General features: G+C 45.3%; 2 protein-coding genes across 4 annotated transcripts in view; both read left to right on the forward strand.

Moving 5' to 3' along the window:
• tbc1d22b (TBC1 domain family, member 22B) overlaps positions 1-17,771 on the forward strand; it is a 184,813-nt gene extending 167,042 nt beyond the window's left edge. For both annotated transcript variants that reach the window (XM_056273237.1, XM_056273238.1), the window contains 5 exons: positions 8,984-9,090; positions 9,793-9,868; positions 10,153-10,280; positions 13,081-13,176; positions 14,526-17,771. In XM_056273237.1, the coding sequence (XP_056129212.1) occupies positions 8,984-9,090; positions 9,793-9,868; positions 10,153-10,280; positions 13,081-13,176; positions 14,526-14,654 (536 nt within the window). In that variant the 3' untranslated portion in view covers positions 14,655-17,771. The remainder of the gene's footprint in view (positions 1-8,983; positions 9,091-9,792; positions 9,869-10,152; positions 10,281-13,080; positions 13,177-14,525) is intronic.
• A 2,285-nt stretch (positions 17,772-20,056) lies between these two features.
• si:ch211-148l7.4 (uncharacterized protein LOC563603 homolog) lies at positions 20,057-23,261 on the forward strand. 2 transcript variants are annotated; one of them, XM_056274260.1, is made up of 2 exons: positions 20,057-20,461; positions 20,655-23,261. In XM_056274260.1, the coding sequence occupies exons 1-2, from the start codon at positions 20,409-20,411 to the stop codon at positions 22,288-22,290; spliced, it is 1,689 nt and encodes a 562-aa protein (XP_056130235.1). In that variant the 5' UTR covers positions 20,057-20,408; the 3' UTR covers positions 22,291-23,261. The 2 variants fall into 2 exon arrangements, with proteins under 2 accessions (XP_056130235.1, XP_056130236.1); XM_056274261.1 differs by having other exon boundaries at positions 20,057-20,207.
• The last annotated feature ends 1,334 nt before the right edge of the window (positions 23,262-24,595 follow it).

Genomic DNA, 24,595 nt, shown 5'->3' on the forward strand with positions numbered 1-24,595 from the left:
CACAGCATGATTTGGTGTTTGTTCTTACAGAGGACGTGGAGAACTTTGAGCTGACATGAGACACAGCATGCCTTATTGTTTCTTCTTACAGAGGAGGACGCGGTGAACTTTGTCCTGACATGAGACACAGCACGACTTGGTGTTTGTTCTTACAGAGGAGGACGTGGAGAACTTTGTCCTGACATGTGACACAGCATGACTTGGTGTTTGTTCTTACAGAGGAGGACGTGGAGAACTTTGAGCTGACATGAGACACAGCATGACTTGATGTTTGTTCTTACAGAGGAGGTTGTGGAGAACTTTGAGCTAACATGAGACACAGCATGACATGACGTTTGTTCTTACAGAGGAGGACGTGGAGAACTTTGTCCTGACATGAGACACAGCATGACTTGGTGTTTGTTCTTACAGAGGAGGACGTAGAGAACTTTTAGCTAACATGAGACACAGCATGACTTGGTGTTTGTTCTTACAGAGGAGGACGTGGAGAACTTTGAGCTGACATGAGACACAGCATGACTTGGTGTTTGTTCTTACAGAGGAGGTTGTGGAGAACTTTGAGCTAACATGAGACACAGCATGACATGACGTTTGTTCTTACAGAGGAGGACTTGGAGAACTTTCAGCTGACATGAGACACAGCATGACTTGGTGTTTGTTCTTAAAGAGGAGGACGTAGAGAACTTTGTCCTGACATGAGACACAGCACGACTTGGTGTTTGTTCTTACAGAGGAGGACGTGGAGAACTTTGAGCTGACACAAGACACAGCATGACTTGGTGTTTGTTCTTACAGAGGAGGACGTGGAGAACTTTGAGCTGACATGAGACACAGCTTGACTTGGTGTTGGTTCTTACAGAGGAGGACGTGGAGAACTTTGAGCTGACATGAGACACAGCATGACTTGGTGTTTCTTTTCACAGAGGAGGACGTGGTGAACTTTGTCCTGACATGAGACACAGCACGACTTGGTGTTTGTTCTTACAGAGGAGGACGTGGAGAACTTTGAGCTGACATGAGACACAGCATGACTTGGTGTTTGTTCTTACAGAGGAGGACGTGGAGAACTTGGAGCTGACATGAGACACAGCTTGACTTGGTGTTGGTTCTTACAGAGGAGGACGTGGAGAACTTTGAGCTGACATGAGACACAGCATGATTTGGTGTTTGTTCTTACAGAGGAGGACGTGGAAAACTTTGAGCTGACATGAGACACAGCATGACTTGGTGTTTCTTCTTACAGAGGAGGACGTGGTGAACTTTGTCCTGACATGAGACACAGCATGACTTGGTGTTTGTTCTTACAGAGGAGGACGTAGAGAACTTTGATCTGACATGAGACACAGCATGACTTGGTGTTTGTTCTTACAGAGGAGGACGTGGAAAACTTTGTCCTGACATGAGCCACAGCATGACTTGGTGTTTGTTCTTACAGAGGAGGATGTGGAGAACTTTGTCCTGACATGAGACACAGCATGATTTGGTGTTTGTTCTTACAGAGGAGGATGTGGAGAACTTTGTCCTGACATGAGACACAGCATGACTTGGTGTTTGTTCTTACAGAGGAGGACGTGGCGAACTTTGAGCTGACATGAGACACAGCATGACTTGATATTTGTTCTGACAGAGGAGGACGTGGAGAACTTTGAGCTGACATGAGACACAGCATGACTTGTTGTTTGTTCTTACAGAGGAGGAGGTGGAAAACTTTGTCCTGACATGAGATACAGCATGACTTGGTGTTTGTTCTTACAGAGGAGGACGTGGAGAACTTTGAGCTGACATGAGACACAGCATGACTTGGTGTTTCTTCTTACAGAGGAGGACGTGGAGAACTTTGAGCTGACATGAGACACAGCATGACTTGGTGTTTGTTCTTACAGAGGAGGACGTGGAGAACTTTGACCTGACATGAGACACAGCTTGACTTGGTGTTTGTTCTTACAGAGGAGGACGTGGAGAACTTTGTCCTGACATGAGACACAGCACGACTTGGTGTTTGTTCTTACAGAGGAGGACGTGGAGAACTTTGAGCTGACATGAGACACAGCATGACTTGGTGTTTGTTCTTACAGAGGAGGACGTGGAGAACTTTGACCTGACATGAGACACAGCTTGACTTGGTGTTTGTTCTTACAGAGGAGGACGTGGAGAACTTTGAGCTGACATGAGACACAGCATGATTTGATGTTTGTTCTTACAGAGGAGGACGTGGAGAACTTTGAGCTGACATGAGACACAGCATGACTTGGTGTTTGTTCTTACAGAGGAGGACGTGGAGAACTTTGTCCTGACATGAGACACAGCATGACTTGGTGTTTGTTCTTACAGAGGAGGACGTAGAGAACTTTAAGCTAACATGAGACACAGCATGACTTGGTGTTTGTTCTTACAGAGGAGGACGTGGAGAACTTTGAGCTGACACAAGACACAGCATGACTTGACGTTTGTTCTTACAGAGGAGGTTGTGGAGAACTTTGAGCTAACATGAGACACAGCATGACATGACGTTTGTTCTTACAGAGGAGGACGTGGAGAACTTTGTCCTGACATGAGACACAGCATGACTTGGTGTTTGTTCTTACAGAGGAGGACGTAGAGAACTTTGAGCTGACATGAGACACAGCATGACTTGGTGTTTGTTCTTACAGAGGAGGTTGTGGAGAACTTTGAGCTAACATGAGACACAGCATGACATGACGTTTGTTCTTACAGAGGAGGACGTGGAGAACTTTGTCCTGACATGAGACACAGCATGACTTGGTGTTTGTTCTTACAGAGGAGGACGTAGAGAACTTTTAGCTAACATGAGACACAGCATGACTTGGTGTTTGTTCTTACAGAGGAGGACGTGGAGAACTTGGAGCTGACATGAGACACAGCATGACTTGGTGTTTGTTCTTACAGAGGAGGTTGTGGAGAACTTTGAGCTAACATGAGACACAGCATGACATGACGTTTGTTCTTACAGAGGAGGACTTGGAGAACTTTCAGCTGACATGAGACACAGCATGACTTGGTGTTTGTTCTTAAAGAGGAGGACGTAGAGAACTTTGTCCTGACATGAGACACAGCACGACTTGGTGTTTGTTCTTACAGAGGAGGACGTGGAGAACTTTGAGCTGACATGAGACACAGCATGACTTGGTGTTTGTTCTTACAGAGGAGGACGTGGAGAACTTTGAGCTGACATGAGACACAGCTTGACTTGGTGTTGGTTCTTACAGAGGAGGACGTGGAGAACTTTGAGCTGACATGAGACACAGCATGACTTGGTGTTTCTTTTCACAGAGGAGGACGTGGAGAACTTTGAGCTGACATGAGACACAGCACGACTTGGTGTTTGTTCTTACAGAGGAGGACGTGGAGAACTTTGAGCTGACATGAGACACAGCATGACTTGGTGTTTGTTCTTACAGAGGAGGACGTGGAGAACTTGGAGCTGACATGAGACACAGCTTGACTTGGTGTTGGTTCTTACAGAGGAGGACGTGGAGAACTTTGAGCTGACATGAGACACAACATGATTTGGTGTTTGTTCTTACAGAGGAGGACGTGGAAAACTTTGAGCTGACATGAGACACAGCATGACTTGGTGTTTCTTCTTACAGAGGAGGACGTGGTGAACTTTGTCCTGACATGAGACACAGCATGACTTGGTGTTTGTTCTTACAGAGGAGGACGTAGAGAACTTTGATCTGACATGAGATACAGCATGACTTGGTGTTTGTTCTTACAGAGGAGGACGTGGAAAACTTTGTCCTGACATGAGACACAGCATGACTTGGTGTTTGTTCTTACAGAGGAGGATGTGGAGAACTTTGTCCTGACATGAGACACAGCATGATTTGGTGTTTGTTCTTACAGAGGAGGATGTGGAGAACTTTGTCCTGACATGAGACACAGCATGACTTGGTGTTTGTTCTTACAGAGGAGGACGTGGCGAACTTTGAGCTGACATGAGACACAGCATGACTTGATATTTGTTCTGACAGAGGAGGACGTGGAGAACTTTGAGCTGACATGAGACACAGCATGACTTGTTGTTTGTTCTTACAGAGGAGGAGGTGGAAAACTTTGTCCTGACATGAGATACAGCATGACTTGGTGTTTGTTCTTACAGAGGAGGACGTGGAGAACTTTGAGCTGACATGAGACACAGCATGACTTGGTGTTTCTTCTTACAGAGGAGGACGTGGAGAACTTTGAGCTGACATGAGACACAGCATGACTTGGTGTTTGTTCTTACAGAGGAGGACGTGGAGAACTTTGACCTGACATGAGACACAGCTTGACTTGGTGTTTGTTCTTACAGAGGAGGACGTGGAGAACTTTGTCCTGACATGAGACACAGCACGACTTGGTGTTTGTTCTTACAGAGGAGGACGTGGAGAACTTTGAGCTGACATGAGACACAGCATGACTTGGTGTTTGTTCTTACAGAGGAGGACGTGGAGAACTTTGACCTGACATGAGACACAGCTTGACTTGGTGTTTGTTCTTACAGAGGAGGACGTGGAGAACTTTGAGCTGACATGAGACACAGCATGATTTGATGTTTGTTCTTACAGAGGAGGACGTGGAGAACTTTGAGCTGACATGAGACACAGCATGACTTGGTGTTTGTTCTTACAGAGGAGGACGTAGAGAACTTTAAGCTAACATGAGACACAGCTTGACTTGGTGTTTGTTCTTACAGAGGAGGACGTGGAGAACTTTGTCCTGACATGAGACACAGCATGACTTGGTGTTTGTTCTTACAGAGGAGGACGTAGAGAACTTTAAGCTAACATGAGACACAGCATGACTTGGTGTTTGTTCTTACAGAGGAGGACGTGGAGAACTTTGAGCTGACACAAGACACAGCATGACTTGACGTTTGTTCTTACAGAGGAGGTTGTGGAGAACTTTGAGCTAACATGAGACACAGCATGACATGACGTTTGTTCTTACAGAGGAGGACGTGGAGAACTTTGTCCTGACATGAGACACAGCATGACTTGGTGTTTGTTCTTACAGAGGAGGACGTAGAGAACTTTGAGCTGACATGAGACACAGCATGACTTGGTGTTTGTTCTTACAGAGGAGGACGTGGAAAACTTTGTCCTGACATGAGACACAGCATGACTTGGTGTTTGTTCTTACAGAGGAGGATGTGGAGAACTTTGTCCTGACATGAGACACAGCATGATTTGGTGTTTGTTCTTACAGAGGAGGACGTTGAGAACTTTGTCCTGACATGAGACACAGCATGACTTGGTGTTTGTTCTTACAGAGGAGGACGTGGAGAACTTTGAGCTGACATGAGACACAGCATGACTTGATATTTGTTCTGACAGAGCAGGACGTGGAGAACTTTGAGCTGACATGAGACACAGCATGACTTGGTTGTTTGTTCTTACAGAGGAGGACGTGGAGAACTTTGAGCTGACATGAGACACAGCATGACTTGGTGTTTGTTCTTACAGAGAAGGACGTGGAGAACTTTGACCTGACATGAGACACAGCATGACTTGGTATTTGTTCTTACAGAGGAGGACGTGGAGAACTTTGAGCTGACATGAGACACAGCATGATTTGATGTTTGTTCTTACAGAGGAGGACGTGGAGAACTTTGAGCTGACATGAGACACAGCATGACTTGGTGTTTGTTCTTACTGAGGAGGACGTGGAGAACTTTGTCCTGACATGAGACACAGCATGACTTGGTGTTTGTTCTTACAGAGGAGGACGTGGAGAACTTTGTCCTGACATGAGACACAGCATGACTTGGTGTTTGTTCTTACAGAGGAGGACGTAGAGAACTTTGAGCTGACATGAGACACAGCATGACTTGGTGTTTGTTCTTACAGAGGAGGACGTGGAAAACTTTGTCCTGACATGAGACACAGCATGACTTGGTGTTTGTTCTTACAGAGGAGGATGTGGAGAACTTTGTCCTGACATGAGACACAGCATGATTTGGTGTTTGTTCTTACAGAGGAGGACGTTGAGAACTTTGAGCTGACATGAGACACAGCATGACTTGGTGTTTGTTCTTACAGAGGAGGACGTGGTTAACTTTGAGCTGACATGAGACACAGCATGACTTGATATTTGTTCTGACAGAGCAGGACGTGGAGAACTTTGAGCTGACATGAGACACAGCATGACTTGGTTGTTTGTTCTTACAGAGGAGGACGTGGAAAACTTTGTCCTGAAATGAGATACAGCATGACTTGGTGTTTGTTCTTACAGAGGAGGACGTGGAGAACTTTGAGCTGACATGAGACACAGCATGACTTGGTGTTTCTTCTTACAGAGGAGGACGTGGAGAACTTTGAGCTGACATGAGACACAGAATGACTTGGTGTTTCTTCTTACAGAGGAGGACGTGGTGAACTTTGTCCTGACATGAGACACAGCACGACTTGGTGTTTGTTCTTACAGAGGAGGACGTGGAGAACTTTGAGCTGACATGAGACACAGCATGACTTGGTGTTTGTTCTTACAGAGGAGGACGTGGTGAACTTTGTCCTGACATGAGACACAGCATGACTTGGTGTTTGTTCTTACAGAGGAGGACGTGGAGAACTTTGAGCTGACATGAGACACAGCATGACTTGGTGTTTGTTCTTACAGAGGAGGACATGGAGAACTTTGAGCTGACATGAGACACAGTATGACTTGGTGTTTGTTCTTACAGAGGAGGACGTGGAGAACTTTGATCTGACATGAGACACAGCATGACTTGACGTTTGTTGTTACAGAGGAGGATGTGGAGAACTTTGAGCTGACATGATACGCAGCATGACTTGACGTTTGTTGTTACAGAGGAGGATGTGGAGAACTTTGAGCTGACATGAGACACAGCATGACTTGGTGTTTGTTCTTACAGAGGAGGACGTGGAGAACTTTGAGCTGACATGAGACACAGCATGATTTGGTGTTTGTTCTTACAGAGGACGTGGAGAACTTTGAGCTGACATGAGACACAGCATGCCTTATTGTTTCTTCTTACAGAGGAGGACGCGGTGAACTTTGTCCTGACATGAGACACAGCTTGACTTGGTGTTTGTTCTTACAGAGGAGGACGTGGAGAACTTTGAGCTGACATGAGACACAGCATGACTTGGTGTTTGTTCTTACAGAGGAGGACGTGGAGAACTTTGACCTGACATGAGACACAGCTTGACTTGGTGTTTGTTCTTACAGAGGAGGACGTGGAGAACTTTGAGCTGACATGAGACACAGCATGACTTGGTGTTTGTTCTTACAGAGGAGGACGTGGAGAACTTTGACCTGACATGAGACACAGCTTGACTTGGTGTTTGTTCTTACAGAGGAGGACGTGGAGAACTTTGAGCTGACATGAGACACAGCATGATTTGATGTTTGTTCTTACAGAGGAGGACGTGGAGAACTTTGAGCTGACATGAGACACAGCATGACTTGGTGTTTGTTCTTACAGAGGAGGACGTGGAGAACTTTGAGCTGACATGAGACACAGCATGACTTGACGTTTGTTCTTACAGAGGAGGTTGTGGAGAACTTTGAGCTAACATGAGACACAGCATGACATGACGTTTGTTCTTACAGAGGAGGACGTGGAGAACTTTGTCCTGACATGAGACACAGCATGACTTGGTGTTTGTTCTTACAGAGGAGGACGTAGAGAACTTTGAGCTAACATGAGACACAGCATGACTTGGTGTTTGTTCTTACAGAGGAGGACGTGGAGAACTTTGAGCTGACATGAGACACAGCAAGACTTGGTGTTTGTTCTTACAGAGGACGTGGAGAACTTTGAGCTGACATGAGACACAGCATGACTTGGTGTTTCTTCTTACAGAGGAGGACCTGGAGAACTTTGTCCTGACATGAGACACAGCATGACTTGGTGTTTGTTCCTACAGAGGAGGACGTGGAGAACTTTGAGCTGACATGAGACACAGCATGACTTGATGTTTGTTCTTACAGAGGAGGTTGTGGAGAACTTTGAGCTAACATGAGACACAGCATAACATGACGTTTGTTCTTACAGAGGAGGACGTGGAGAACTTTGTCCTGACATGAGACACAGCATGACTTGGTGTTGGTTCTTACAGAGGAGGACGTAGAGAACTTTAAGCTGACATGAGACACAGCATGACTTGGGGTTTGTTCTTACAGAGGAGGACGTGGAAATCTTTGTCTTGACATGAGACACAGCATGACTTGGTGTTTGTTCTTACAGAGGAGGATGTGGAGAACTTTGTCCTGACATGAGACACAGCATGATTTGGTGTTTGTTCTTACAGAGGAGGACGTTGAGAACTTTGTCCTGACATGAGACACAGCATGACTTGGTGTTTGTTCTTACAGAGGAGGACGTGGAGAACTTTGAGCTGACATGAGACACAGCATGACTTGATATTTGTTCTGACAGAGGAGGACGTGGAGAACTTTGAGCTGACATGAGACACAGCATGACTTGTTGTTTGTTCTTACAGAGGAAGACGTGGAAAACTTTGTCCTGACATGAGACACAGCATGACTTGGTGTTTGTTCTTACAGAGGAGGACGTGGAGAACTTTGAGCTGACATGAGACACAGCATGACTTGGTGTTTCTTCTTACAGAGGAGGACGTGGAGAACTTTGAGCTGACATGAGACACAGCATGACTTGGTGTTTCTTCTTACAGAGGAGGACGTGGTGAATTTTGTCCTGACATGAGACACAGCACGACTTGGTGTTTGTTCTTACAGAGGAGGATGTGGAGAACTTTGAGCTGACATGAGACACAGCATGACTTGGTGTTTGTTCTTACAGAGGAGGACGTGGAGAACTTTGACCTGACATGAGACACAGCTTGACTTGGTGTTTGTTCTTACAGAGGAGGACGTGGAGAACTTTGAGCTGACATGAGACACAGCATGATTTGATGTTTGTTCTTACAGAGGAGGACGTGGAGAACTTTGAGCTGACATGAGACACAGCATGATTTGGTGTTTGTTCTTACAGAGGAGGACGTGGAGAACTTTGAGCTGACAGCCCTCCCACTGGACACACAGAGAAACATTGAAGCAGACAGTTTCTGGTGTATGAGCAAGCTTCTGGATGGAATACAGGTATGATGGCAGCTGGTTATCGTAGCAACCTACCAACACAGGGATCACCAGTTCGAGTCTTCGTGTTACCCCCAGCTTAGTCAGGTTTACTCACAGACAATTGGCCATGTCTATAGGTGGGAATCTTGGATGTGGGTATGTGTCCTGGTCGCTGCACTAGCGCCTCCTCTGGTCGGTCGCAGTGCCTGTTCGAGTGGGAAGGGGAACTGGGGGGAATAGCGTGATCCTCCCACGCACTACGTCCCCCTGGTGAAACTCCTCATTGTGAGGTGAAAAGATGCGGCTGGTGACTCCACAAGTATCGGAGGAGGCATCTGGTAGTCTGCAGCCCTCCCCGGATCGGCGGAAGGGGTGGAGCAGTGACCGGGACGGCTCGGAAGAGTGGGGTAATAGGGCGAATACAATTGGGGAGAAAATCCCAAAAAGAAAAAAAAAGGACAGGCATGTTAGGGTCAGTACTCCTGTCTGTGCCCCTGATCGAGGCATGGCAAGAGGAACTGCAGTTGGTCCCCGGGTGCTGCACGGCGGCTGCCCACTGCTCCTAGCTACACAGCTAGGATGGCTTAAATGCAGAGCGTAATTTCCCTAAGGGGATCAATAGCGTATACCAAAATTGAAAAAAAATACACACTCACATGGAATTAAATGAACAGAGAAACGGTTTAATGTAAAAATATCAATTTCTTTAATTTGATTTTGTAGGACAACTACACCTTTGCCCAACCTGGGATCCAGAACAAAGTGAAAGCTTTGGAGGAGTTGGTCAGTAGAATAGATGGTAAGTGTGATACCACTATCAGATGCTATTTGTTTAGTCATCTTCGTCATGACATTTTTATGCCATTAGACACCCAGTACTGTGTGTAATATTTGGTTCTAGGCTGCCTGTATTCTTGCACTGACGTTTCCACTCATTTGTGTTTAGTTTGGGTTAATCTAGTTTTCCTGCTTGCGTGCATATAAACAGTGATGTTGTGCGACGTAGCTTCATCTGGATCTGAGCTGTACATGGGAAACGACCGTCACTGTAACCTGCACGTGCATGTGTTTCCCCTCTCGCAGAGGACATCCACGGTCATCTAAAGAGGTACGATGTGGAGTACCTGCAGTTTGCCTTCCGCTGGATGAACAACCTGCTGATGAGGGAGCTACCTCTTCGCTGTACCATCCGACTCTGGGACACCTACCAGGTTAGAGCTCGCTGTTGCTGCTCCACCATCACCACTACTGCACAGTCACAATACAACTGTAATGTTTAAACTGCTGCAAGAGGCTTCGCCCTTAGCCCAACAAACTGTATGTGCAAGTGCTCTGTTGCCTTTACTTAATGCCACTTCGTGTTTTTTTTTTTTCAAACCTGTATTTATTGGAGCACAGTTGACTTTGGATGCGTGCTCTTCTCCAGCAACACCCTGCAGTATGTTCAAATATCAGGAATCAGGGACACTTTATTTGTCATTTCACTTCATGCAGTTGCGTACGTGAAATAAAACAAAACGCCGTTTCCCCCAACCCACAGCAGTACAACACAAAGGCAAAAACGCATCCAAAAACTACAAGAACACACATACCCAAACTAACACACATACTCAAACTAACACATACCCAAACTACCACACATATCCAAACTAACACACACACCCAAACTAACACACATATCCAAACTAACACACATATCCAAACTAACACACATGTCCAAACTAACACACATGTCCAAACTAACACACATATCCAAACTAACACACACACCCAAACTAACACACATACCCAAACTAACACATACCCAAACTAGCACACATATCCAAACTAACACACATGTCCAAACTAACACACATATCCAAACTAACACACACACCCAAACTAACACACACACCCAAACTAACACATACCCAAACTAACACACATATCCAAACTAACACACACACCCAAACTAACACACACACCCAAACTAACACACATATCCAAACTAACACACATGTCCAAACTAACACATATATCCAAACTAACACACACACCCAAACTAACACACATACCCAAACTAACACATACCCAAACTAACACACATACCCAAACTAACACATATCCAAACTAACACACATACCCAAACTAACACACATACCCAAACTAACACACATATCCAAACTAACACACATGTCCAAACTAACACATATCCAAACTAACACACATATCCAAACTAAACAAAAAAACACTGCCCAAGGGAACGAACGCCAGCCAGGATGACTGTCGGAACTGCCGGTCTGCATGGGCTAGCAGTTAGCTTAGCCAGCTCCGCTTCCGCGTCCTGTCAGACCGCCCTTGGTGTTTCCTCCTCGGGCGCAGCTCTAGTAAGGGGCCGTGGTCCCCGGGCCCACCGGATGAAGCAGACCAAGCTTTCCCAGCCAATCCAGCACCAGCTCTCCCAGCCAGATACCCTCGACACACCTCCCCGCATTCCTCACGACAACATCAAAAACACCAGGTGAGGCCGCCGCCAGACCGCCCTTTGTGTTATTGGAACTGACGGTCTGCATCAGCTAGCAGTTAGCTTAGCCTGCACCGCTCTCCCAGCCGATCCAGCAGCAGCTCTCCCAGCCATCAAACAAAGACAAAACTTAGACAAAGACACTGCATGGACGGTACTGGGTGAGGCCGCCGCAGATGTGAATTCACGCTTCCATCTTCTGACACCAGCACTGGGTGAGACCGCTGCAAATGCAAATTCGTGCAGCCGTCTTCCCACACCAGAAGCGGAAATAGTTACATACAGTCAAACTGGGAGCTGCCCGGACCAGCCGCGTGGTTCTACTTCTGTCTGCTGAGCAGCTCCACTGGCACAGTTAGGAATCAGGTGCCTTGCTCAAGGTTACCTGGATGATAGTCGTCTAACAAAGGATTAGTATTGCTTCTATACATTCCCCAGCCACATTTTCTTGGCCACTCAGGAGATTCAAGCCAACAATCTTTCTGTCAAAAGTCCATTTCTCTGTCATCACAAACCTACTGGACCTACAGTAGCGCCTTACTGATTCTGGGTGAACCGTAGAACAAGGGTCTGAACATGTTCAATGGTGAAGTGAAAGAGTGATGCTAAACCATTACCCATTCCAGTGTTTCCCGACCCAGTTCTCAAGGAACACCTATCCTGCAGATTTTCTTTGCAACCCTGAATAGGTAGGTACCTGTTTGTAATTATTCAACCAATCAGCAATGAATTATGTCAGGTTGCACACCTTGCATAATTAAGTGCTGTGAGATGATTGGTTGAGTAAGTACAAGCAGGGCTGCCTATGCAGGGTTACAATGAAAATCTGCAGGATAGGTGTCCCTTGAGGACTGGGTTGGGAAACGCTGACCCATTCATTATACCCATTCACTTCAATGCAGATGTGAATTGGTACACTTTAGTTCTGCTGAATACAAGAGTCCAGTGGTGTTCGAGGATGGGATAAAATATCTACTCCTTTTTTGTATGATGTTTTATCCCCCCCCCCCCCATTTTTTATCCCCAATTTTATTCAGCCAATTACCACACTCTTCCGAGCCATCCCGGTCACTGCTGCACCCCGTCTGCCGATCTGGGCAGGGCTGCAGACTACCACATGCTTCCTCCGATACATGTGGAGTCACCAGCTGCTTCTTTCACAGTGAGGAGTTTCACCAGGGGGATGTAGCGCATGGGAGAATCACGCTATTACCCCCTAGTTCCCCCTCCCCCCGAACAGGTGCCCTGACTGACCAGAGGAGGCACTAGTGCAGCGACCAGGACACATACCCACATCCGGCTTCCCGCCCGCAGACACGGCCAATTGTGTCTGTAGGGACACCCGACCAAGCCGGAGGTAATGCCGGGATTCGAACCGGTGATCCCCGTGTTGATAGGCACCAGGATAGACCACCACACCACCCGGCCGCCCCTATTTTATTTTATTTCTGTAAGCACTGGTGCAGCATTGTTACTTTGGGCTCCAATATTGCTCTTTGTGTCCACAGGCTGAATCAGAGGGCTTCTCCCACTTCCACCTGTACGTCTGTGCTGCTTTCCTCATTGAGTGGCGCAAAGAGATCCTCTCTATGGTCGACTTTCAGGTACGAGAGACATCTAAGCCTAAACGCAGAATTGCAGACCTTTCTCTTTAAGCTGCCCTCATCGGCAAAGTTCCACCTGAATACTGATTTCACTTACAATAGGAGGTAACCACGGGGTTCCTAGGCAGTATGGAATTTGATTTTAGTCATTTCCAGGTCTGGATAAGTATGGACAAAAGAAAAGGGAGTATGGGAACGTATTTGTGCTTCCAGACTATTGACCCTGTTCTGTTTTCTAAAATATAAAATTCAGGATTTCTAAAAATAAATTGATCATACAAGCAGAGTGTTTTTCATGGCATTTGGAGTAGGCAGCCAGCGCAGCCAACATGTTTACCACTGTGTGAGACAGCGCGGGCCAGAGCGAGCTTGATGCTGTCGAAAACAAGGCAGGAAGTGTGGCGTGCGACTGAACACACTCCTACGCGGAGCTGCCTCTACACCTGTACATCACAGCCTGCAAAACAGCCCCACCCCAAGTGCCTTATAACTGCACCAAAAATGGACATTAGCCACCAAATTAGTTTGAAAGAAAAAGCGGCAATATCTTTGAGTTGCATGTATACTGTACTTATCTACTGTACACAGCATCACAAATAACCAAACATCAAGCTTGTCTGAACATTTATGAGTTATGCAGGGATGCAGTTACCAGAAAAGTAAACGGACTATCTTTTCTGCGTAAGGAAACCATACAACTGCATTCATCGTCGTTTCCATGGACACAGTGAATAAAGAAGGCTGCACAGATGCCGTTAAAATGAAATTATTTTACTTTTATCAACTCATTTTCAGTTCTTATTTATAAAAGACTAAAACATTGGGGAACAATAATGTAATATTATTTATTCAGTATGTTAAAGGACAATAATACCAGTATAGGAAGCACCGGTTAGTCTACTTCCTCTTTGAGATGATTGACAGTGGAACATCATCCAGCTTTCTGCGTAGGAGTCTGGACTGAACAGCCACAATGGGTAAATGCAAGTTTTCCGAGGACTGGCTTGACAATCCCAAATAAAAAGCCTGGTTGTCTGAGTCTGGGAAATCTACTGAGAAGTCTGGAAATTTGAGTCTGGAAAAGTATGGAATTTGATTTTAGTAATTTCCGGGTCTGGAAAAGTATGGGATTTTGAAATAGAAAATGTATTGGAACCCTGTAACCACGTTTTCCCTCCTAGCAAAGTGAGATTATTGTGTATGCATCACACTGCATCATATAAGTGCACACTTGAACCCGTGCTGTCACACAGTAAGTTTCTAATCACCCTACACTTCAGGGGAAAAACTTTTTTTCTTCCCAAACTCAAATTTGTGTTGACGTCAGGGATTGTTTCTCTCTTCCACAGGGCCTTCTTATGCTACTTCAGAACCTTCCCACAATCCACTGGGGTAACGAGGAAGTGGGTCTTCTCCTGGCTGAGGCCTACAGACTGAAGTACATGTTCGCCGATGCACCCAGTCACTACAAGAGATAGAGCCGGAGCTTCCCCTGGACGGACGCCCTCCCTCTCCTTCCGACCGGGTTGTGTTGGAGCGGACCTGGTGTATGTGACGCTCTTCACGCAGAGCTCCGAGCTCTCCAGGGCCACTTGGAAGAGACTGACCGAGTAGCACAAAGATAGCGTACAGTACTCACACTGAAGGGTTAAGATGTTTTGCACCTCCTCGGTTTCCTTTCAGGTATTCCTTCAGGGCACCTGTAGCACATTATCTCAGAGTCTTCGGATAAATAAACAGATTATTAGCCTATTCAAATATAAAAGTCGTTGAATATCACCTTGGATTTGGGATCAGAGTGCACCCGTACCGGTCAGTGAAGATGTGACTTATTTATTTGGCAGTCTATTTACAGTTACAGTATCATCGCCGTACACATGGGCTCTCGGTTTACTCATTTTTCTTAAATCCATACAGCGTTGATTGTGTCACAGGTTAACTGTACAACACGATGTATATAAAATGTAAACAGGATGGTGAATATTTGTCAGATCATCCTTTTAGTGAGAGATGGTATCCAGAGATTATATTTTTCACAGAGTTGTTTTAATGACTGGTTTAGCTAAAGAAAATATAGGGGTTTTTTAGAAAAAAAGCCCCCCCCCATATGTTTTTTCCCCCCTTTCTTCAGATCCAGAATTACTTGTATTCCACTTCAACATTACCAACCCTACTTAAAACAGTCTTTCTCAGTTTGGACCACGGGTGTGTGTGGGTACTGGACCAGAACCAAAAGGCCTCGTTGATAGCTGACATGGATCAGAGCTGGTGAGCTTCTGAAGCCTTCCGGTAAATTTGGAGTTTGTGACCTTAAATGTATCACCGTGGAAGGGTTGATCTTGCAGAACAGGTCTTGTTGTTCTTACTGAAGGCTCAGATGATTGCTGGACCTGAGCTGAGAGTAGTTTAAAAGAAAAAAGCAGGGGAATCTAGGAAGCATGCATTTGTTCTCTGGGGTCAAACATTGTCATACGCGACCTACTGCTAAAACCGAAACATCTGCAGTTATAAGAATTACTGCAAAAAAATACATTATGGGATGAGCCCATCAACTACATAAAACAGAGCGCTGTCAGTGAAAATGGTATGAGGGGATTTGACCAAGAACTAGTTCATGTGTCGCGCTCGCCACTGTAAATCACGTCCCCATGGTACTTGCAGTGTCTTGTTTTTGCTAATATTTGCGTGACTGCTACCACAAAAACAAAACTGTGCTCTCAGGCCAAAGAACTGTTTGCATAGCGCAGGAAAATACCCCGTCTTCTGCTTTCTTTCTTTTTTTTCTTTTTTTTTTTTTTATGAGCACACTTCACGGGATGAAGTGTCCCCAGAATAAGAAAACCAATATGAGACCGGTTTGTCTCCTGAGCGGTATGGAAGTTCATGTGGTCCCTAGGCGGTACTCTGCCGAAACGGTGTGACTTGCCAGCAGAGATGTGAGTTGCATCATGCCTCCGCTTGCAGCGCCTGTCAGAGGTGGGTGTGTGGTGCCCTGCAGGGGAAGACGCATGCTGCCGTTGGCTCCATTGCAGCTGCAGGCTGCAACCACTCCGTAACTCGGCAGAAGAAGTGCCGTGTGGCAGCTGAGGCTCACTTTTTATAAAAGGGGAGGAGTAAATGAGTGTCAGTTTGCCTGCAGGTCATGATGTGTCGGTAGGTCAGGGGGCACAAGTCGGTGAACTCCGTTCAGCTCTGCTGTGTCTGAGGCCCTGAAACACAAGCCTGAGCGCCATGCAGGTACGGCGGGCAGATGACTCTCGCTGCCTCGGTGTGAATGAGCAGAAGTGATGGGAACCTCTTGTGTTGTCTTGGACCCCCCAAATGTGTTTGCACTAGAAATAATCAATCAGTTGCAGTGGGTCTCTTATTAGATTGTTTGAGTACCAACAACATCTGTTGTGTATGACACTAGTTTATTTTTAGAACGGTGTAAAAACCTGTGTGTTAGAAATGTTGGTAATATTAAGTTCAAAATTGGGTTTTTAACAGTTCACCAGACTTGCTATTCCCTTAAATAGTTAAGTTCTAGAGACTTTACCAAGCTAACTGTTTTGTACTTAAAATTTTGAAAATATTAGTCTTGCCTCATGTTTCTACTTGTAGAGAAATAAATTGAGGCAACTCGTTGCAATACAAATAATTGAACATAACCTAGCACCTACTGTTCACTGTAAGCGATAGCATATACAGAACCAGTAGTTACACGATTCTCAACTGCAAAATAAGCCATCTGTGTTTTGAATAATGGTAAGTTATTGCTGTGATTAAAAACTAGAGATCATTAAATGAAACTTGGTATTGAACTCCATCAGTCCTCCCTGCTGGAGACGGTCCAGGGGACGCTGTGCAGCTGTTTCTCGCACGGATGATGATGGCAATGATGCCTTTGTTCCGAGCATTTATAAAGTACTGTTGTCTCTGACTGTACAATCTGACACGGACGTGTCTGCTGTTACTACTGCTTGTATTGTTGTACATCATATTTCATTCATTTTGAGTTTTGGTTGTTCTTGTGACTTTACCTTCTGTGTGATGTGATCCGGGAACTGAATTTCTGGGGTTTTGATCTTTCTTTCTTTTTTTTTTATTGCAAGTGAACATGTGTATTAATACATCATCTATCCTCAGTACCAGTGATAATTATTTGTACGCTGTGTGTGAACGATATGACAATCATTCGTCTACAATACTTTTGATTTTTTTTTTTTACAGATTTGCATTGACATTTTTTGCTTTCATTGTTTGGTCTTTATCGCAAAATGGCTTTCAGTAATGTAAATATGTAATTCTTGTTGGAATGTATTGAAATTGGACATAATGTCTGATTGAACAGGTTGCTGAGGGCACTGGATAACTCACTGACGTCCAAGTCATTGTTGGCCTCAAAATCAAACGGTTTTTCTTAAAATTATTAATAGTAAAATAAGTAGTAAAATCAATAAATAGTAAAATATAAATAATAATAAAAATAGTAAATATTTAAATATATTTAAATATATAATTATATATAAATCTATGTAAATAATTATAGTAAGAAACTAAATCAATAAATACTCAAATCAGTAGTAATTATTAATAGTAAAAGGTTGTTTTTGTTTGGGGTTTTTTGGCGGGGGGGGGGTTAAGTTGGGGAAAACCTTCATTCTTTTCCAGGAAACTGAACGAGTTTTGTCATTATTCAGTCCTGATGAAACGTTCGAGTCAACTTCATCTACACTAGCTCTGTTCTGCCACAAGGTGGCGACATACTACTCAGAGAACAGCGGTGCTTAGGTTTCTCAGTCAGTGAGAACCTACATTAGTAAACTAACTTGTGTCAACATGTGGGGGGGGTTTAATAATCAGATACTATGCTATCTGGGTACATTTCATTCAAGGTATTTTTATCATCACTTGATTTTTTTTTTTTTTGGCTGTCTGTCTCAGTTTGTTGTCTGTATTACCAGGTAGACACCAGGTAGTATCTCGTGTTCGTCATCGTTGTCGTAGGCCGAACGTCCTGTTTTTAATTAAGTTTTTGAGTATTCGTGTACCTCTTAGCCTTAAAGGAGACTTCATTCTATTGATCTTCGTTTCATTTGTACAAATTGTCACGTGTTTGTACCATCTTCACTCAGCCCTGCCATGATTGTATTGTTCAGTTCCAGACGGTTTGTGTGAAGTGTGTTGCTTCATGAACACAACAAACAAGCTTACAGTTTCACTTGGACTAGTCGGTTTTCATTGAGACTTTGTTCCCCTGTATATAAAAATACACGTCTGCCAAACCTCTAGGGCCCAGTGTTTTTCAACCCAGCCCTCGAGGAACCCCTATCCTGCAGATTTTCTTTGCAACCCTGAATAGGTACCTGTTTGTAGTTATTCAACCAATCAGCAATGAATTTTGTCAGACGTTGCACACCTTGCATAATTAAGTGCTGCGAGATGATTGGTCGAGTAAGTGCAAGCAGGGCTACCTATGCAGGGTTACAATGAAAATCTGCAGGATAGGGGGTCCTTGAGGACTGGGTTGAGAAACACTGCTCTAGGCCACTACAGTGGGTTCTTGTGACAGTGCTTGGGTAATCAGTGCTGACATTAGCCTTAAATTAAGACTTATCACAGTCATCTGCTGTGCGTTGGCATTTTGTTTTCATTGAACGTTGACGTCTGTCGTGTTGGTGTGTGCGCATGCGTGTATGCGTGAGAGAGGGAGAGGCAGCGTCGTTGTTCCACTAATATGTCCTAAGCTGACGGCATGGAGCGTGTCATTGTTTTGTTTTGTTTTGTTTTTTATGTAACCTATTTTTCTGGACTTAGCCTGTTAGTGATTTTAAGTTCCTGTTATACGCTGTTGCCACGGTATATGCCTTGAGCTCTTATTCTGAAGGCCGAAGAGAGAGCGGAAGTGCTGTACGCGGTGTCGATGCTGTGGCGTTCTGTTGGGGGAAGAATCCAAATAAAGTGGTCCTCGTGTGAAAGTGGAGCCTCCGTATTTGTTATTTTATAGTTTCATACAGTATGAAACTATAAAATAACTTCAGCCTTCAAAATAAGAGCTCAAGGCATACACTGTGGCAACAGCGTATAACAGGAACTTAAAATCACTAACAGGCAAGTCCAGAAAAATAGGTTACATTTGTAATATAATTCCAGTCCTTGAACACTTGTTTTATTGCTATTATTATTAAACAGTGTAACATTTTACAAAAAAAACAGGTATATAGTATTAGCACATATCAGGTTCAATATAATTATACAAGTACGTAAGGAGAACACAATAAGGGTATCAGACAGTTACAGGGACAAATAAATTATAACAGTAAAAACAAAGAACAGACAAGCCGAGACCGGACTACATACGTACACATCTAACGTAATCAGACAGGTGTCGGGGGCAGGGAGGGAGGGAGGGGGGGGTCATAATAATTCGACAGTTTGTTACTTTTCTTTATCTTTTTGCGTCGTTTACAAGGCTGAGAGACGCAAGTAACGAGTTCAGCTGCTGGGAGGAAAGCAGCGGGCCTGGGTAGGGATTCAGAGAAGTTCCCTTTGTGGGTAAAACATGTTGCATATAAAATGACAACATTAATCAGCTCTTCCAGAGCAGCGTCTTTTGGGGTGAGGGTAGTAACGGGTCATGTCTTTCACAACCGGAACGAGCGCGAGGTGGTTCCTGTGTTGTGTGTCCGAGAGGTGCACGAGATGTCAGCGTCTCTAAACTGGGCGTCGGAACCCTCAGCAGGGTGTATGTTATGCAAGAGTGTGAAACGTATTTCCTCGGGCCCTGCGGGAAACGCAGCGGGAAACGCAGCGCGGAAGCGCGTCTTGTGACGTAGCGGGAAACGCAGTGCGGAAGCGCGTCTTGTGACGTAGCGGAAGTTGTGTGATCGACGCCGCGGCAGAGGCGACACAAACTTCGCTTTCACTTTTGCAGTCATGCCAACGCAGGCTGCGGTCGGCGAAGCCGAAGTTCGCGTAGCGGGCGAGGCCGCGTGCGTTTAGTCCGCGTGACCTTCCGCCGTTGCGCCTGAGCCGTTTAAGCGCCCGAGGTGAGTTGGTTCCCGCTGCTGGAGAAAGGTGCGTTTTTAACGGGTTAGCGGAGCTAACGCCAAGCTAATGTTAGGAAACGTCCCGCACAACCGCGTCTTCGGTTTCCTTGTGCCGTAGCGCCCCTCGAACGCTTCCGCCGGGCCGGTCGCCAAGTCTCTAGCATTTTCTCACTGGCGCGGCAAGTCTGAGGCTTTTCCCAGATGAAATTGGGACTAATGGATAATGGTAGCAAAATGGAGGAGCTAGCTAACAGGTGGGTTAGCTTGTTTTTCGTTTGACTTGACGGTTGACTATCTTCGATGTTGTGGAGCAACTTTTAAGGTGGTAAACATCCCGGAAAAACAAAGGCAAAAGCTGCAGTTATTTCCACTGTTGTGATTATTATGTGTGAAGGCTAAGCAAATGCTGACATAGAGGTTGCTGGATAACGGTTTGTGTCCCCTCAGCTGGAGCAGAGAGGAGGCTGGATTGAGGATGGATGGTGTCCCTTGCAGTTGGAGCGCCACAAGAGCACAAGAGTCTTTCAGCCGGTCCAAGCCAGCATCGGACACCTTGTCCAGGCTTGCCAAACTGGTGGCACAGGCTGAACATAAACAAGATGGTCGCAACCAGAAACAGCACCCAGTCCACACACACTCGTGCTTTTGTCCAGAATGTGGGCAGGGTTTCCCTGACATAACAGAACTGTCCCACCATCAAGAGGTAAAGCATGCATTACCTAAGCCCCACCAATGCCTCTCCTGCGGAAAGGCGTTCTCCCTACTTTCTTCCTTACAGCTGCATAAGTGTGTGCATAAGTCCTCACCATGTGAGTTATGTCAAGGACAACAAAGGCTCAGTGCTCCATGTCATGCATGTATGGCTGGACCCTCAGACCCCCAGAGTCCACAGGACAAGACACCTCACCACCAGCCCCACCATCTTGACAGGAGCCCTTACGCCTGCGCACCGTGTGGAAGAGGCTTCAGCCAAAAACAAGCTCTGTTGTACCATCAGCAGGCTGGTTGTAGTGAACCACCATCTCCACTGACAGTAGACGACGCTAGTAGCCCTCCAGCTGACTCCCCACCCCCTGTTTCTGAGGGGGGCTCCACCCACTCAGACTCCTCAGATGCCCCAGGGCCCAGCGGAAAAGCATCCATAAGTTGCCCCTTGTGTTGTAGGACCTTTCGAACAGGGGCTGGACTCCACTGTCATAAGCGTAATGTCCATGCAGAAGAGCTGCCGATGACTCAAAGGGCACAGAAAACCAAAGGAGGAGGAGATGTAGGTGGAGAGGGAGACAGAGAAAGGAAATTTAAGGTGAATGGGAATCTGGCTGACAAGCGCAAATCTAAACAGAAGTTGCTGAGCTGTCGCTCCTGTGACATGGTTTTCAAGAGTACTGCCAAACTATACCTGCACAGGAAAGAGAAACATAGAAGGGAGAAGGAAATGAGGAGAGATACAAGGCCGGTCATCACCAAGCGCAGGAAAGGGGAAACGTATCCGTGTCTGGTCTGTGGCAGAGTCTTCCTACATCATTTGTCCCTCATGGCACATTCTAAACAGCATGGAGCCTCAACCCTCACCGGCATCCAGAAAGGGTGTCAGTCTGTAGGGAATACTGCCAAAGACTCAAAATTAACAGAAAAGAAACCAAAAAAACTAAAAAATAGCCTAATAGAAAATAAGTTTGTTAGGGCTGGTCCAGGGAGGCCTGCCAGGAAAGTGGCCCAATTAGAAGTGAAGTTTAACTCTCCAGAAAGACTCAGGGAAGTGCCTAAAGTGGAGGAGGACATGGATAGAGAGTTCCCATGCCCATCTTGTGCTGAGGTGTTTACACTGCAGTCGGAACTACGGGACCACGTGGAGCTCCACCAGTCCTCAGTAAGGAGGAGGCAGTGCAGTGTGTGTACCCAGGAAATGGACTGCTCCAAAGGGCCAGGCTCTAAGAGACACAGGCTGTACCACTGTGTGCTCTGCCAGCAGGCTTTCTCAGTTCTGGACACTTTCCTAGAGCACTGCCAAGGCCACCTCCGAATCAAGGTGGAGGAGGAAAGCATCACTGAGGTCTATAATCATCGTGGCAAAAAAAACTAAGATTCATTTTGAATGTAATCTGTCTTTTTTTTCCAATTGCCGTATTGCCTTGAAGGAACAGTGAGCATTATGAGTGGATAGAAGTTCTGCAGTCTCAGTGTTTTTAAAATGTCGTATTCAGATGATGTCAAACCTTGGGGCAATAGTATTCAAAAATATTTTTTAGATTTTTGTTTTCACTTTCTTGGAGTACCAGATGCATTTATTTTATTGCATTCTGACTTTAAGGATGTCGTGTAAGTCTTTTGCTTTAAGGTGTAATTGGTTAAATTTCTTTTGATAGCAATCATGTAACCATTAAATCTCTGGCGCTCATCGTGTTATGCGTTGTAACAAATCCCTCTCATTTGGCTCAGTCAGCTAAATAACAAATATCAAGTATTCACATATACTTTTTTATCCTAGATGTGGGTGAATCCAAATTAAACTATCAATTATGTGTACTTTGCAAAGGAGAGAGTAAAAAGTTTTTTTTTCTTACGACACCCAAGGTTTTCAAAGCTTGCTCTTGTTTCCAGATTGATGAGAATTCGAATATATGATCTTGCATTAGATCCAGTAAACGTGCCTTTCACGTTGGTCTTCTACTTTTAGATGTATTATCCACCTATGCAAATAGAATTAGTAGAGTAAGTTGGGAGAACTGACATCCTTCTAGTGATTCTGTGTTGCTTGGTTATTGTGCTACGGTGAATGAACACGATTTCTTTTTTTCTTTATTCCTATACATGGTTTTCAGCTACTGTTAAAAAGCTACTGTGAAAAATATTTAATAGTTTTTGAAAGCTTCTACTTTTGTAAATTAGTTAAGTCCTTTACAGAATAAAAAGGATTCTCTTGAGATTTTGTCCAAATTTATTTCCCAAACGTTGCAACTAGTACAATTTATTCATTGTGCATTTTCCAAAGACGCGTGTATTTCCTGAGGGCTCCCAAGAAAACTGCCTTTCTGTGTGCTCTCTGCTTCTTCATTTCCAGTTTGAATAAACATTTTAGATTAATAATAATAATAATAATAATAGTAATAATAATAAAAAGAATCCAGGGGAACAAACTTCCAGCATGAATCCCTGCTGGGCCGGTGTCACGCCGTCCAACATTGTACACATGCGTGTCCCAAACGCTCCAGAAGGGTCTGAGATGCGGACTGCAAGACATGGGCGGAAAGAGTATCAGATCACTTGCCCCAACCTTAACCCCCCAACCTTAACCTCGGCCCGCGGGGAGGAGGGGATGTACTGGCAAGTGGGACTACCTTGTACTGGTGTAGGCGTGTGTTGCACTTTGGGGGCGTGTCGTAGCCGTTACGCCCCTGCCTGCCATGCAGTCCGCACGCAGATACTTTTGGTAGTACGCCCAGCAGCCATGGGCAGACGCCGGTCTTGTGAGGTACCAGATCTGTTACTGTGAGGGAGGGCCGATAGGAGGCGTTACTGACGCTGCCTGAGATGCAGCGAGGCTGAGGGGGATGGGGAGGGGGAGGTACAGGCAGTGAGAACAACAGGTGACTAGGAGTTAACGGGGGACAGGGGTGAATATAGTTAGAAGGCAGGGGACGGGGATGTTTCAGTGAGGGGCCTGGGCGTGACATTAACGTAAGGAAAGATTGTTAATGAGACGATTTGGATGTACTCCAAAATCTCTGACTGAAATGCATCTGTATAAAAACTAATTCAAAACAAATATACTTCATGTTCCTCTTGCGCAGGGGTTAAAGTGGGATTTGGTAAGTGGGGGGTCTCTGTATTAGAGAGGTGGGCAAAAGTGCGGGAGTGATAGCATTGTTAGCTAATAATAGCTACCGGTAGCGAACGTTTGCTAGCTAGTTAGTTATTTGAATGAAAATATTGCATGGCCAGAGCTAAGGTTGGACAAACATAACTAGCTAGCTACCGGTAACGTTACCGGACGCTACCGATAGTTAGCTTGCCTAGCAGCATTCAAACTACCAGCCAGCAACGTCAGCAACTAGCTAGCAACGTTACCGGGTGGAAGATAGCTAGTTAGCTAGCTAGCTAACGTTACGTTCGCTAACGTTAGTTGCTTGAATGAAAACCACAGCAGAGCTAGACAAAACTATTGGAAATACTATTGGAAATACACTGAAGATACTCACTCTTTATGCCCCCCAATCCAGGATAATAGTGCAGGTAGCAGGTTGACGCTCTCTCGAGTCTTGTCTGCCTGGTGCGGTGAACTGACCCTGACCCGTGAGTGTGAAGCCAGTCTCTTTTGATGTCAAGTCTGGTGAAGCCAGACAGCAGGCAGGTGCGGGTCACGTGAGGACGCGATATCGTTCAAACTT

This window comes from Lampris incognitus, chromosome 2 (genome assembly GCF_029633865.1).
Source record: "Lampris incognitus isolate fLamInc1 chromosome 2, fLamInc1.hap2, whole genome shotgun sequence".
Classification (NCBI taxonomy): Eukaryota; Metazoa; Chordata; class Actinopteri; order Lampriformes; family Lampridae; genus Lampris; species Lampris incognitus.